At 37.0% G+C, this 15,875-nt stretch overlaps 1 protein-coding gene across 6 annotated transcripts in view; it reads left to right on the plus strand.

Moving 5' to 3' along the window:
• LOC131164190 (glycerol-3-phosphate acyltransferase, chloroplastic) overlaps positions 1–15,875 on the plus strand; it is a 97,296-nt gene that overhangs the window by 44,673 nt on the left and 36,748 nt on the right. For 5 of the 6 annotated variants that reach the window (XM_058121194.1, XM_058121198.1, XM_058121197.1 and 2 more), the window contains exons 6-9: positions 8,087–8,188; positions 8,284–8,345; positions 8,429–8,539; positions 11,688–11,766. In XM_058121194.1, the coding sequence (XP_057977177.1) occupies positions 8,087–8,188; positions 8,284–8,345; positions 8,429–8,539; positions 11,688–11,766 (354 nt within the window). The remainder of the gene's footprint in view (positions 1–8,086; positions 8,189–8,283; positions 8,346–8,428; positions 8,540–11,687; positions 11,767–15,875) is intronic. The other variant, XM_058121199.1, reaches the window with a different exon arrangement.

The raw sequence follows: 15,875 nt of genomic DNA on the forward strand, positions 1-15,875 counted from the left end.
CTTGTCCTCATCTGCACACTCTTTAAATTTTGCAGTTCTACATTGTGATTGCCTAGTATAACATTTCACTGCTTGCTTAATTCGAAGTACCGAATCTCCCACAAGTTTCAATCCATCTTGCACAACTAAATTGATGATAAATGTGCAACACTCATGTTTAAGAACTTACCATTGAGCACACTCTCCTTCCAATTGTTAACCCTCCTCTTTAAGTACTAATTAATTGCTGCACAATTAGAGCTGGCATTGTTCACCATAATGGTAAAAAATTTATCTATTCCCCAATCTAACAAAGCTTTCTCAATAGCAAAACCTAACACCCACCCCCCCCCCCCCCCCCGGGGGGGGGGGCGCGGTGATTAGGAACTAGACAAAAACTCAAAACTCTTTTTTGTAACCTCCATTCATTGTCAACAAAATGCATTGTCAAACACATGTAACTAACATTCTATAAAGAAGTCCAAGTGTTTGTTGTGAGGCAAACTCGTTGACAATTCTGTCTCAAAACATTTCTTCATTTTTTTTTCTCTTCCCCCCTATAAAAGAAGACAATCCCTAGCCATTGTCACTTGTGATGGAACCTTAAATCTAGGTTCCATGAGGTTACAAAAATATTTAAAACCTTTCCTCTCCACAAATCTAAAAGGTAGTTCATCCACTATCACCATTTATGCCATGGCCTTTCTAAGAACATCTGCATCATATTTTTGGCATGTTAATTGTTTTTACCCCATTTTTGTTTCTGGTTTGAAGTTAATATGTGATTGATTACAATCACGGGGTCTCCTATAGGGATACTTGGCACATGTATTCAAGTGATTACGCAAAACTCTTGTTCCATTTCTTCTCGAATCAGCACAACAAATGCTTGGGACAATATTTACATTTAGCTTTTACCTTGAGTATCATATACACACAATCTAGTAAAATAGTCCCATACCTCTGATCTTGATTTCAACTTTCTCTTATCATCCAACTCTGTTTCTGAAGTAGCAACATTATCTCTAGATTTTGTATTTGTGCTTGGGTTTGGACTTGGGTTTGGGCTTGAACAAGGAGTTGTATTGACACTTGCATTGTCCCCACTTCCAAACATCTATAAAAATCATATATAATAGCAAATTCATTAGATTTTAACATAAACTAGAATTGAAACATTTCATTAACATTTAATTTATTAAAATAAATGAATAAATAAATTCAAGGCTTACTGAATTTTTAAAAGTAGGGTCGACAAAAAAATTTACATACAACCTTCTGGAAAAAAAAAAACAATAAATCCTATTATTTTTTCTTTTTTTATTTTTATGGTCAATCAAAAGACTACATTAAATTTGATCCGCACGCTGAGAATTAATCCATTTTCTACCATCCATTCTAAAACATCGAACTTGAATCTTTCAATATAAAGTCCCAACTAAGATGTTTCTAGGAGAAATTCCTCCTCCTATCTCTTCAAATTAACACAATAATTAATTAAAAACCTACGTAATTAATCATAATTATACTTGAGCTAAATTACATGACAACTCCTTAAACTTTGATCAAATTGCACATTATTCCTTAAATTTTAATTTGTGACATTCAACTCCCTACTATTTTAAAAAGATTATAGTATTGTCAAGCTCATCTAACAATAGAACGAAATCATTGCCATCAGGTCATGAATTTTTATTGCTGGATTATACTTTTCATTTTATTCAAAGGAATAAAACATAAAACTATATTATGTGTCTATTATTAACAATAAAAGATTTTATTATTAAATCAAAAGTAACTAGAGAACTTTTAGATTGTGGTCGGATGCACAAAGAGAAGTTGGAAAAATAAATTGAAAAAAGAGAAAGGAAAAGAAGTGAGATGTTGGAAAAATGCGTTGAAGCAGTTAGATAATTGTAAGAAACAAGAACCGAGGGCAATTGGATAGCAGTGCAATGATACTCTGTTCCTAGAGCATGAACACAACCCCATATCTTTGGACATGAAACCATCACCATGCTAAGAATGGAAACTAGCATTCATGAACTCTGGTAAAAACCATCTACAATGCAATAAATAATATAAAATCCAAAAATGAATGTTCCATATGCAAAGAAATGGAACTGATTCAAATTCTATGCAGAACACAACTTACTACCATGAAATCTGAAGGCACATTTTCACTGTTAGCTCAATACCTTTCACCTAACAAAGCAGAATTGTAATGGATTTTTAAAAAAACAGCTTTAAAATCTGAGTCCTCAACAACAACTTTCAACTTTCAAGACTATACTTTTAATTTTATTCAAAGGAAAGGGGGAAAGAAAGAGTAAATAGATAGGAAGACATGCTTTCGCAGAGCATGTGTAATGTTTGATGAATATTCTGAATAAGAAAAATTCAAAGCCCAGCCAATGTTCTTAGTTAACTGATCTACTAGAGAACTTTATCAAGTTCTCTTCATTTGTAATGATGAAGCTCCATTTTCCAAAAAAAAAAAAAAAATGCCGGATCAATCCATCAAAGAGCTCAAATCGATCAAACCAAAAACAAAAACAGGAAGATCCAAGCAATGGAATTCCAAAGATGAGTATTGTGCAGCAAAGCTTGAGGTGGCGTGCGACCTTGAGGGCTGACAATGGTGCTGTGGCAGTGCGGTGGGTCTGGACTCAGAGGCAGCGATGAAGGTTTGCGATGGCACGGCGCTGCTATGCTTGCAACTCGCACGGTGCCGGCAGCGGCAGGTCTGGACAGTGGACGCCACTCGCACAATGCGACTTGCACTGTGATTTGAGATTTGAGAAAGTGAGAAACCCTAGGTCCTTCGGCCTTCAGATCTGAGAAATGAGGAATGAGATCTGGAAATTTATATTTGGTTCATGTTCCAGTATTTTAGCCCCTACCAAAGCTAGGACACGGACCAATACTATTCTAACACATGTATATTTAATTAATTAATTTATATCATTTATATTTAATTTGGTTTTTTGATTTTTTGGTTCAGTTATGTCCTGAAACCGGAACCTAAACCAAAAATTTTCAAAATTAAATACCGAAATCGAATACTGAAAAACCGAACCGCTTGTGCTTTCAGTGCGGTTTTGATGCGGTTTTCAGTTTTCGGTAATTTTTGTACACCCCTAGGTTGTGTGATGAATGGAATGGATGCATAGGGGCCAAGAATGGAGTGGGGCTTGGAGTGGGTTGGGCTAGGAGTACTCAATATTACTTTGCATTTGGGCAAATTATTAAACATTACAGGTTTTGATTCAGTTAACTCTGGGTGAGAATTTCATTGAGCCATGGCAGTGTACAGCAGAAGAAATGCCTTGAGGAACTTTCCCCTTCTCATCTCTGCACTCCAGAGCTTCAGCCTATTGTGACAACGACTGCAGGCCATGAAGGAAGAGAACTTTTGATTTGAGACTGGATGGACCGGAATAGGGTGAATATTTATTTATGCTTGAGGGTAACCCAATTCGAAATTGATGGGTGAGATTTTCTTTATTGCTGGTGAAATAGTTTCTGGAGGGGATGTCATCGGTTTTTGGAAAATTGGGAAGGGCTTATCAAAGTATTGGCATTCAAGCAGATATTGGATGGCTATTCCTTCAACAAAGATGGGGGATTTTTTGGAGTTAGGGTTAGGATGGAAAGGTCAATGATTTTCTGTTTTTGCCCAGTGAGGCTAAAGGAGATGGATGGCCAGGGTTTGTGCAGGAATTCTGTGGTGGCTTCAGGATCTTGTGCAACAGCTAGTGATTGAGGAATTCTCCGATCATTTTAGGTGTGATGCTGCTTGCACCAGATCTTGAGTCCTATGCTGTTGATCCTCAGCCTAGTGGTTTTGTGGCTATTGCTAGATAGGCGGATAGAGTTTCTGAGAGTTGCAAGGAGAAGTTGAAGAGGAAGGGGCTGGGGCTTACAAAAAGTGGCCAAGTGGGCCTGCTGAGTTAAATGAAAGTGTCATGGGCTTAGATAGGGTTGGGCTAGGCATTACAAATTTTAATCTGCATTTGGGCTTTATTTTGGGCGATTGGAAAAAAAAAAAAGGGCTGTCTTCAGCTAGCCTAGAACTTAAAAGTCTGAAATATATACAATCTATAATCCCATAGTAATCAGGCCTAATATGAGCAAGGCACTGAATCAAAATTTGCAGACGAGTGGAGAATGCAATCTCTCTAAGAAGGTGGCTCCTCAAGCTTCGCTGGTGAATGGACATGAAGTGGGGCAGCAAAAGAAATATTCCTTTCTGGAATACTGAACATGGGATAAAATTCAAGGTCCAAGGTAGCCAACCTCAAATCCAGGAGATCTGTGCGAAAGAGAGCTTGGGGAATATTGACGGTGTGAGGGGTGACTCTATTAATGATGCGGAGTGGGCTGGTAAGGCTGTGGTTAAAAAGGTATATACTCGTTGAATGGCGGTGTGAGCAGGTATTAAAATAAGAAAACATTTTGAAGGTAAATAGCTCTGGTACAGTGATGTCCAACTGTCCAAGTCTTTGAGATATAATTCTGAGGGGCAATTGTGCATTTTGGAAACTCAGGATACTCAGCAGAATGAATCAGGTGGGAGAGAATGTGAGGGAGGTTGTTCTGAGGGGAAGAAGAAATGGGGTGACGAGTCTGAGAGTGAGTGATGTTGAAAGCGAGTTTGCTTGTGACTCTGGTTTATTATTGGATGAGGTCTGGGAACAACATGAGTATGCTTCAGATTCATCCGATTTAGGCAGTGATATCTCCTATGTGCCACTTAAGCCCCTAGAAGTTATTCCTATTTTTATGGAAAATGTTATTTGTAAACAGAATGGAATGACCAGCAAGATATTGTTCACACTAGGGATGGTATTTTGCTAACACTATTTTCCTGCTTGGACAGATAACTGAAAAGTATATTGAAGCCCAAATGGATCAGATGGGACTGTGGTTGTCTGTTCCTGTAGGGCGAGTTGATTGTTTTGATGAAGGCAAGAGTAAGGTGAATAATGGTCATCAGGAGCTAGCTAATTTGAGGCGCTCGATTAGTTACAACGGAAAATAAAGAGGGGTTTTCTGGTAGGGTTGTAGAGTTAGGTTTTGTTGGTTTTTCTCTTTTCTTGACTCCTAGTTCTTTGACAACTTGTAAATATTCTCCCTCCTCTCTCTCTCTCTCTCTCTCTCTCAAAATATGATTCTCTATCATGATAGGGATGATATTGTCTCACATTTGCAATTCATTTATGGTGCCATTCCCTTCTTGCCTAATGATAGGTCTTCTTTTTCTAAGATTCTTACGTTTTTGCAGATTTGTTAGTGTGTTTTAGGATTATGGACTAATATGGATAAGAGTGGGTTAGAAGCTATTGGTTTGAGTTCAAATGTGATATTTAGTTTCGTTCCCTAGTGGTTGTGGGATTTTGAGGTGGACCATAACTTATTGAGGGTCCTTTTTTTAGGTGGTATTCCTTGGTTGGTTCCATATAGGGATCCAATAGTTGCTAAAGGCATATGAATGTCTTGATAATTGGGTGCTATTTACTCTAATTTAGACTTCTCTTTCCTTCGTTCCTCATTATATTTTTTGTCTTTAAGATTCATGTTAGGTTAGCCGCTAAGTTGGTGAGAGAGGGATCATTTAGTGAGCTTGATGGTTGTTTCTAGGTCTAAGGTAGAAGAGGGGCTGGGTCTTGGTAGTTTGGTGTCTGAGAATGTTGCTTTTGCGAGAAAGTGATAATGACCTTTTCCCTTTGAAACTAATTTTCTTTGGCATAAATTTCCGCAGGGGGGGGGGGGGGAGATAATCAGGGACATCTTGTGCTCAGAGGTAGGGAGTTTTAGGGATCATTGGTTCGTTGGGGAGTGGTGGGTAGGTCTAAAGAGGAGGGTGGTTTGGGCATGGGTAATTTGGTGTCTAAAAACACAGCTCTTTTGGCTAAATGGCTTTGGTGGCTTTCTTCCTTGTGGCATTTAGTTGTTAAAGGTAAGTATGGCTTAAACAAGAATGGGTGGGATTCTAATTTGAGATTTAGATGTTCTTTGGGGAGCCGGGGAAAGCGATCTCTTATATTTATCCTCTCTTCATTCCCCATATTAAAATCCTGGAGGGAAGAGGTAGTAATATCTGTTTTTGGAAAGATCCTTGGTTGGGGAATGCAGTTTTGTCCACCTCTTTTCCACGTCTTTTTCACTTGAGCTTAGAACATGATGATTTCACTTCTTCTTTTGTTGTTGATCCAGGTGGTCCTTTGCCTTCTTGGGATTTCTGCTTTCGCAGATCATTAAACAATAGGGAGATGGTAGAGCTATCCTCTTTGCTAATCTTGTTGAACAACTATTGTTTTTCGTTGGAGGAAGATAGTCAATCTTGGTCTTTGGATCCTTAGGGGGTTTACTTTTGCAAATCTTTTTGTGATTTTCTGAATAGATCTAGTTGACCTTTTCCTCACTATAGACCCATTTAGATGGCCAAAGTCCCCTTTAAGATCAAAGTTTTTATCTGGTTGGTTGCGCTTAATAAGACTAATACCAATAACTTGCTGCAGGTTAGGGCACCTGTGATGTGAAGCCTATATCTCCAAACATTTGCTTTCTTTGTTTTTATTGTTCAGAATCTGCATTGCATTTGTTCATTTGTTGCGATTATGCTTGGATTTGGAATGAGCTGTTTGGTATTTTAGGCGAATGTTGGGTGAGTTCTGGGGTAGTGGAGGACCTTCTGGCTGTTTCTTTTTTTGCTGGTTTTGACAGGAATAAAAGAAAAGGCAGCGTTCTGGAAATGTGCTTTTTTGCAATCTTTTGGGGGCTGTGGATGAATCATAATGTGCATATTTTTCTGGGGAAGAAATTGTCTCATTTGATGGTTTGGGAAATGATACATTATTTGGCTTCTCTTTGGTGTGTGAAGCTGAGGAATTTAAGGGGATGAACTTTTCTGATATTTAGTATGATTGGCGTTGTGTTGGAATGTTAGATTCATGTTTGTTTTTCTCTCTTTTTTTGGTTTTGTTTTTGTTTTTAGGCTGTTTATTTGTGTTTTGTATCTGGATTTTCCAGACCACGTTAGGGAGATGTCTTATTCTCTGGGCTGTATATTCTTTTTTTGTTAATGAAATTCTTCTTGTACTCTTTAGCATAAATTGATCAAAAGCCTCTCTTGCTAGAGAATATGTAGGATGCTAATGTTAGAGCATTTCATGAAAACATGTGAAACTCATCTTGCAAATTCAATCCTTATTCTTTCCTTTTATTACATATAGAGTTGGAGGTGGTTCTCAAGTTTGGTTTTGGAGTATTTATGGTTAATAGAGCATAGGTTTTTTTTATGTGTTTTTATCTAATTTTTGCTTTAGCACTCTTCAAAATGTCTCTATTTCCTCATTTTTTATTCTTGATGGGGATTTTATTTCTTGAGATTTTAATTTTTGCGCAAACTTGAATTATTCTTGATGGGGATTTTATTTCTTGGGATTTTATTAATTGGGGGAAAACTGCTTCACTTGTTTTTACATTATTTGTTCTCTTGGGGTTCTGGAATAATTTGTTTGGGATGTTTGGTGAAAATTGGCTGTTCCTGAGTTTTTTGGGGCATTTTTTGTGTTGCCATGTTTGGGGGTGTTGGTGAGGGGAAAGGGAGGAAAATTTTGTGGCAAAGTACTGTTCTGGCTACTATTTGGTGCAATTGGTTAGAAAGAAATGCTAGAAAATTTAAAGGTGTTTGCCACTTCCAGTAGTATGCTTTGGAGAAGAATGGTCTTCCTTGTTTCCCTTTGGTGCTTGGCAAATGGACTCTTTTGTCATGTTTCCTTGGATGACATGCAGCAGGATTGATAGGCATTGCTATATTAGATTTGTGTTGAATTTACTTTTTGTTTAGCTTCTTTCCTTTTGAGGGTGTCTTGTTTTCCTTGGTTATTTCTGTTTTCTTTTTCTTTGCATACTCCTTTCTTCCTTTATGAAAAAATTCTTTGTTTATGAAAAAATGATTATCCTTTTGAGCATAATTGTTTTTGATATTTTGATTTTAGATATTATCTTTTTTGTCTCTTCTGACTTAGATCTCTCATCCTTTCTGAACATACTTATGGGTAGCAATTCTTTAATCAGTTGTTTTACAAAAAAAATGCAGGGTCACAACATTATTTTGATATCCAACCATCAAACGGAAGCAGACCCTGCTATAATTGCATTATTGCTTGAGAAAACAAATCCTCATATTTCTGAGAACGTGGTGAACTTTAATTTTCCATTCTGAGCTCAATTTAGCAACATTAATATGCACTTTTTTGGAATTGCTTGCTTATAGAACCAAATTCTTTACTGTAGACCTATGTAGCAGGGGATCGGGTTTTAACGGATATTCTTTGCAAGCCCTTCAGCATGGGCAGGTACTTGTGATACTTTTGATATGTTTTATGATGTTCATACAGTGTAGTCTAAAAGAACATATATCATCTTTTTACTGTTGTAGAAATCTTATGTGCGTCTACTCAAAAAAGCACATGCTTGATGATCCTAAGCTTGCTGAGATGAAGAAAAAAGCAAATATACGAAGTTTGAAAGAAATGGCCATGCTTTTGAGGTACCTTTACTAGTTTTTCTCATTCTAGTCTATCATGTTTCAGATACATAGCATCTGTGGATTTAAGAATTGGGCAGTTTTGTGGTGAAGAAAAGGTTGTCCATATTTGAAGCTTGAATTTGGCAATTCATGTATTGTTTACTCATTCACATACAAAATATATAATAGGAGATCCCTCACCCCTTATTTTTTTCTATTTTATTTCTACTACTCAATTATCTGTTTTGTGCAAACCATAGAAACCATATTATTGGATTTTTATATTATGTTAACCAACTTGCTGTCACGGCACTGGACTGTTGCAGAGAGAAGGCTGCAGTTAAGATGTACTGTAGATTTCTGCATATAAACAGATGAAATTTAGATTAAGATGTCAGCTGTTTGATTGCATGTGCTTTTAGTGATGACTCTGTGTGTGTTTGTGTGTGTGTGTGTGTGTGTGTTTGTCTTTTGTCTAGCACATTTCATGCATTTGTTTAAGTTTCTGAGAAACATGGAGTGAGGGGATAAATTGTTTTACAATTGGATGAGAATGGTGTGAGAAAATGTAAAAACATTGATCTCTCCATGCCAAGTTGAGTGGGTGGATGCCTCAAGAATGGAAGCAGAAGATATATCTGATGGAACCAAAGTCCTGTGGATGTCTTGAAAGTTCTTGTAATGTATGTTTGCTTCGGAAGCAGACAGAATTCTTGATGTTGACAATTGTTGTGCCTATGATATTCACTAGACTTTAATTGGCGAGAACCCTGCTTTGGAAGTTCGGGGATTATAAAACACTGAGCCTTTGCATGGCCGAGTCTGGTTGCCTTCCTCATTAATTTTGTTCTTTCTGGATTTTTTGCAGCTCTTACCTTTTGCCCATGGAGCATGTTTACAGAATGATGAAAATTTAGTGAGCAGAGAGAATATATTGGGAAAATAATGCAGATTATGCTCTGCATGTTGTTGGGACAAGATGAGCCTCTTTTGTTTGTGGATAAATGAATGGAAATGTTTGTGGTTTCATTCCAGCAGAAAAATGTTAAGAAATATCATGAGTTAGTTGGTAGGTTAGAAATTGAAAGTTGAAAACCATCTGTTCATATTTTGTGTAATGTGATTCAAGGAGAGGAGCTGATAATATGGCAATAATTTAATTCAGCCATTTTAGAAGAGTATTGACTACTAGTGGAATGAGAGTTTTGCTGCTCATACCAAGAAGAACTGTTAGTTGACCATTTTTAGAAAGGCAGAGTTGCAGAAGTTAACTAACTGTTGTTAATTGTTACTTCCAGTTGGCAACTTGGTATAACGAACAGATAATGGTGAGGCAGCTGAAAAAAATGTTCTAGATTTGGCATTTGGTCGTACCTATAAATTCAACAGTTGATGTGATTGTCGTTCCATGGCTTCTGGTTACAGGTAGTATATGTGCACTTCTTTATTGTGACCAAGAGATGGTGAAGTTGTGTGTGAATGAGAAGAAAAAAAAACAGAGTTGAGTAGTTCTGTAGTAGGTAGGTTAAGGTAGGTTAAATATATAATAAAAAATATAAAAAATGTAGCAGCAAAAAATAAAATTGGTCCAATGCACAAGGCTCTTGCATATAGCTTTATGAAGGTGGATGGTAGGGAGGCAGCCTTACCCCAACTTTTGGAGAGGTTGATTCTCGGATTAAATACATTTTCTCTGATATAACATGTTTTCAGGACTTGAATGCTTGTAATCCATTGGATGAAGCAGAAGGGAAAGGGTGATGCTCAGTGGTTAATTGTCATACTAAATGTGTATGTGCTTTGGAATTTCGGAGCAGTGTGTAGCTTGTAGAAGACTAACTACTGAGGCCTACCACGCTGAATCCAAAATTAGAGAATCAATATATTTGTGGCTATAGGGTTGTGATGATGTCCTTTAATTTTGTGACTGTTGGATTGAATGAGAGATCACACTGAGAAGCATTATTTTTGGAAGTATGAGAGGTACCTTGGACCTTTGAAGAGTTTCTTAATGTTATTCGCTTTATGAATGAAATGCCAAGACAAGGACAAAGAAAATTTCGAAGTGCGAAGTCAAAAGTTCTCATACTTTTTTGGATCCCTTCTGTTGGATATGTGTGTGTGTGTGTGTGTCTGTGTGTTGTCTGGAGAAATTATTCGAATTGTTCTATTTAAGCTTGGATTTAAATATTTCACTTAGTGCAAGGTGGTCAACAATGCTTCATAAAGAATAGTTGCAGGTCCATTGGCCTAGTAGCCAAGTGGCATTTATACTCTTGAGGGAGAGACCAGAAGTTTGAGCACCTTACCATGAAACACGTGCACACACAGGAAATAGACAGCATTAGAAGCCTTAAAATGGGGAGAATAGATTTTTGAGAATCATGTTTCATCTGGGGACACTGTGCTTTTCCTATTTTCCAAATATATGCTTTGAAGGTGTGTGTGTATATACATATTTCCCCAGGGGAGGGGGGTGGGTTTGGGGTTGTGTGTGGGATTTGGCAGATGGAACATGATTTGTGAGTAAATGAATTAGGTTGCGGTGAAGAAGGTAATTACTGTTGCAGAAGACATGGTTAAAATAGACCAAACATTGCACACTGCACAAGGCTTGAGGAGATCAGATGGAGGTGGAAATGAAAAGAACTCTATTGAACAACTGTGACTAGGACTTGATATTAGTGAATGATGAGAGAAAAAAGTGAATTAGATTTCTGTAGTAAAATTGGAAGGGGTTGCCCTAAAGGCAGATAAGAGGATGAGGAATACAGTGGTTGTAGATATTCATGGAAATGTTGAGTGTTGTGGCTAAACTCACAGGAATTTTTGTCGCTGAAACAATCATTCAGCTAGTATTGTAACTATTGCCTATATAATCAGTATAGCCCAATGAAACCAACCATATAGGCAAGTTGAACAACTATGAAGGAAAAGTAAGTCTCAGGGTTTCAGCTGAAGCTACTATTTTTGGGAAGAGTGGGAGACTAAAGAATCAATTTTTTCTACTTATGCCTTGAGGCTTGTGCAAACTGGCTTATCTAATGCATGTGCTATGAAATGAATTCTTGTCAGCTTTCATTATAAAGAAGAATGTTACAGCTCAGCATAATTAGTTCTGTGTTTAGTCTTAAATATATTGGCTTCTGACTAAACTTCTTGAATTCAGAGGAGGGTCACAAATAGTATGGATTGCACCAAGTGGTGGTAGGGACCGTCCAGATCCCCAGACAGGAGAATGGCATCCGGTAAGCTTTTTCTCTCAATTTATTTAAAGAAAAAAGTTATCAACACCCATTTGGTATTGATTTCATTTTGTCATCTAACTCATCTCTTTTAAGTGCTTTGATTACCAAAAGTTGGTGATAACCGTAATTTTTCTATCATTCTTGATCTTGAGTGCTTTTTATGACATCACAATTGCAGTCAGAAATTTGCATGTAGATATCAAGATTTAATTAGATTTCAACTTTAAATGGTAACTAATCTTAGGGGCATAAGAAATGTTGTTTTAATAACTCTTTGAGAAGAGAAAGTTGGAATAATCTGTAATTGCAATCCATAAATAGGACTTGAGAAAGCATACATTAGTTTGGGGGAAAATATTTATTATTTAAGATAGAATCTTACATAACATTAGGAAACTGTCCCTCCCAGGACCCTGGTTGGACCATAACTAGGTAGTGGCTTGTATGATGTCAGTTCAACTAACTCAAGAGTTATACTTCGCATGATTTCGACTGATAAAGGTTGAGCCAATAGGAGCATATGAAATTATTTTTCTTTTGATAAAAAAAGAAGTTCCTTAGATAAAGATAGAATTTACAGACAGGAGAGAGGACATCTCCTTGACAAAGTCTGATAATCCTCAAGAAAACCAAGAAGAAATTGCAAAAAATAAACAATGACAAAAAACTCAGGACGTCCTTAGAAGAGACTTCCAATTGTGCTGAACTTCTGAAACATACATTCCCTTGAAGTTTCAATGGTCCATACACCATAAATAAGCCACAAAAAGAATCTTTTCCCACACCAACCAATATGGTAACTTCTTCCCTGCAAATATACGTGCATTCCATTCCTTCGACAAGCCCCAAAACACTGCAAATACAGCACAATTCCATAATGTTATTCCTTCCTTCTTCCTCCCAAACCCCACAAAAGAAATTGCAAGAATTCCTTCACTGTTCTAGGACAAGCCCAGTTTTTTTCAAAGTAATTGAATAACTTGTTCCAAATCTTCCATGCATAATCGCAGTGCAGGAAAAGGTGTGAAACAGATTCTGAACAATTAAAGCACAGATACAAATATAAGCAAGGAGAGCCTTTAAATGTCTCCTCCTCTGCAATAAGTCATTAGTATTTATCCTATTAAGCACAATCAACCAAAGAAACTCTTTGATTTTAGGGGGAATTTGACCTTCCATATAACCTTGTAAAGAGGAAAAGAGGAATTTGTCCGAACCAAGAGAAAGAAAGATAATTGACTCCCGAAGAATCCAAAAACCAATATTGGCTATCATTTTTGGAGGATACCCTACAATTATTCAACACAATCAATAAAGAAGATAACTCAATAATTTCCCTATCATTCAAGGCGCTCTCCTGAAATTGAAATCTCAAGAGGTTAAAGGATTGTCCGAGTCTACTCTAAACGAAGAAATGGGATCATTTTGCCCTGAGCTCAATTGAAAAAGGCGAGGAAAGGAGGTGGACAAAACAACATTCCCCATCCATGGGTCCTTCCAAAAACAGATATTACAACCCTTATCCAAAAAATATTTTATATATGGAAAAAGAGAGGGTAATACGAAGATATAGGTTTCCACAGGCTTTTCAAAGAGCATCTAAAACCCAAATTAGTATTCCATCCATTCCCATCAACTCCAAATTTACTTTTGATAACTCTATGCCACGATGAAGAAACATCTAGTGGGAACCGCTCGAGTCACTTAGCCAAACCCAAACCACCCTCCCTCTTAGTCCTACAAACCATCTCCCTACTCAACAAATGATCCCTAGAACTCGCTACCCTTGACCAAAGAAAATCTCTCATAATTCTCTTAATCCTACTAGCTACTTCCATTGGAATTTATAAAAATAGAAAGAAAATATAATAGAATACTTGAAAGACAAGCCTGAATTAGAGTAATCCTTCCTCCTAAATAAATAAAAAAAAGGCTCCTTTCCACCCATCTAAACGTTTGGACACTCTCTCCACCACACGATTCCAAAAGCTAAATGATCTAGGATTACCTTTCAAAGGAACCCCTAGATAGGACAATGGTCAACCCAATTCAGTGCACCCAACTTCCATGGCTAAATCTCTAACACGCTCTACAGGCATGTTAATAGCTGCAATACCACTCTTACCCAAGTTAATATTTTAAAGATTTTAAGGAGCCTCAAAATATTAGTGAAAGAAGGCTTATGATCATCCAGAAAAAAGATAGTATCATCTGCAAACTAAAGGTGCGCCACCATAATCTCCTCCCTACCCACTTTAAGACATTTCACTAAGCCTCTATCCACAACCCTTTCTACCATTCTACTCAAAACATCAGCCACTAGCACAAACAAGAGCGAAGAAAGAGGATCTCCTTGTCTAATCCCCCTCATGACCTTGAACCAGGATTTGGGCTCACCCCATTCACTATCATCGCAAAATTCACATTAGACATACAACCTTTCATCCATCTATGCCATCTCTCCCCAAACCCCTTCCACACAAAAATCTTATCCATAAAGTTCCATTTCACTTGATCGTAAGCCCCTTTTCTTCCTCCTCTTATCCTCATTGGTTTCATTCGCAATTAGGATTGCATCCACAATTTGTCTACTCCCCCACAAAATCACTCTGGGCCTTAGAAATAGTCTTATCAAACACCACACTTAGCCTCTTAGCAAGCACTTTGGTGATTATTTTATAAACACTCGAAACTAGACTAATCGGTCTATACTTAGAAACCTTGATAAACCTACTTTTCTTAGGCACCAAGGTTATAAATGTAGAATTAATACTCTTACTTAAAACCCCTTTCCAATAGAATTCATTGAAAACCTTCATCAGGTCATTCTTCACAACCACCCAACAATCTTGATAAAAAAACTAAATTAAAACCGTCTGGCCCAAGAGTCTTATCCCTCTCAATCCCAAAAATAGTAGCCCTAACTTCCTTTTCCTCAAAGCTCGATAGGTTATTTATTTGTATAGTTTCTTTGGTTATTCCCATCTTTAGGATATATTATATTGATTAAAGTATAAATGGAGTAGAATATAAGTTAGAACTATAGAGAAAAACTTTAGGGTCTAGAGGCTTTAGAATAAGTAAGAATAAGACAGTATATATGAAATGTAACTTCAGCCAATTAATAGCACTAGTAGATTTCAATACCTTGGATCGATCATGCAAGCAGAGGGAGAGATCAAAGAGAATGTATTACATAGAGTTAAAGCATGTTGGCTAAAATGGGGGAGTGCTTCAGGTGTGCTGTGTGATCACAAAATACCCTAAAAATTAAAAGGAATGTTTTATAGGATGTCTATAAGACTGGTCATGCTATATGGATTAGAATGTTGGGCAACTAAAAAACAACATATCCAAAATGTAAAAGTTTCTGAAATGTGAATGCTAAGGTGGATGAGTGGTATAACTTTAAAGGATAAAATAAGAAACGAACATATTCACAATATGGTAGACATAAAACCACTAGAAGATAAGATAAGAGAGGGCAACTTAGATGGTTTGGGCATTTGAAGTTGAGGTTAAGTAGTGTTCCAATGACGAGTGAGTTGGTTATTGTCAATGTTAACAGAAGGGGTAGAGGTAGACCTAAAATAACTTGGAATGAGGTAGTGAGGAGGGATGTAATAGCTCTTAAGCTAGCTGAGGAAATTGCCCTTGATCATGTGAATGGCAGAAAAGGATTCATATAGCCGACCCCTCATATAGTGGGACCTGAGGCTTGTTCTTGTTGTTGTATGGGTTTATTTTCTATACTAAAATGTAAAAAGTAAAACAAATTGTGTAGATAGAATGGGAACAGTAAGGGCCTGAGGAAATATGGTGGAACATAGATGGACATAATAGACAATTTGTTTAAAAATTATTTTGATGCAGAACCACAAAAGAAATAATGTAAAATTGTGAAGGGGAGAAAATGGAAATACACAACATTGCATTATGTGATTGAAAGGGAATTAAAAAATTTAGATGCTTAAAGACAGGTAGACTGCATATGCTGGTGGGGAAATCATGTATGAAATATGTAGGGAAAAATCCTTGTTCAAAAAATTTTATGAAGCATATTTGGAAAAAATTGTAAGGCTCTGAGAAAAGTGTTGAAACTAATTAGC

The sequence above is a fragment of the Malania oleifera genome, chromosome 9 (genome assembly GCF_029873635.1).
Source record: "Malania oleifera isolate guangnan ecotype guangnan chromosome 9, ASM2987363v1, whole genome shotgun sequence".
Taxonomy (NCBI): domain Eukaryota; kingdom Viridiplantae; phylum Streptophyta; class Magnoliopsida; order Santalales; family Ximeniaceae; genus Malania; species Malania oleifera.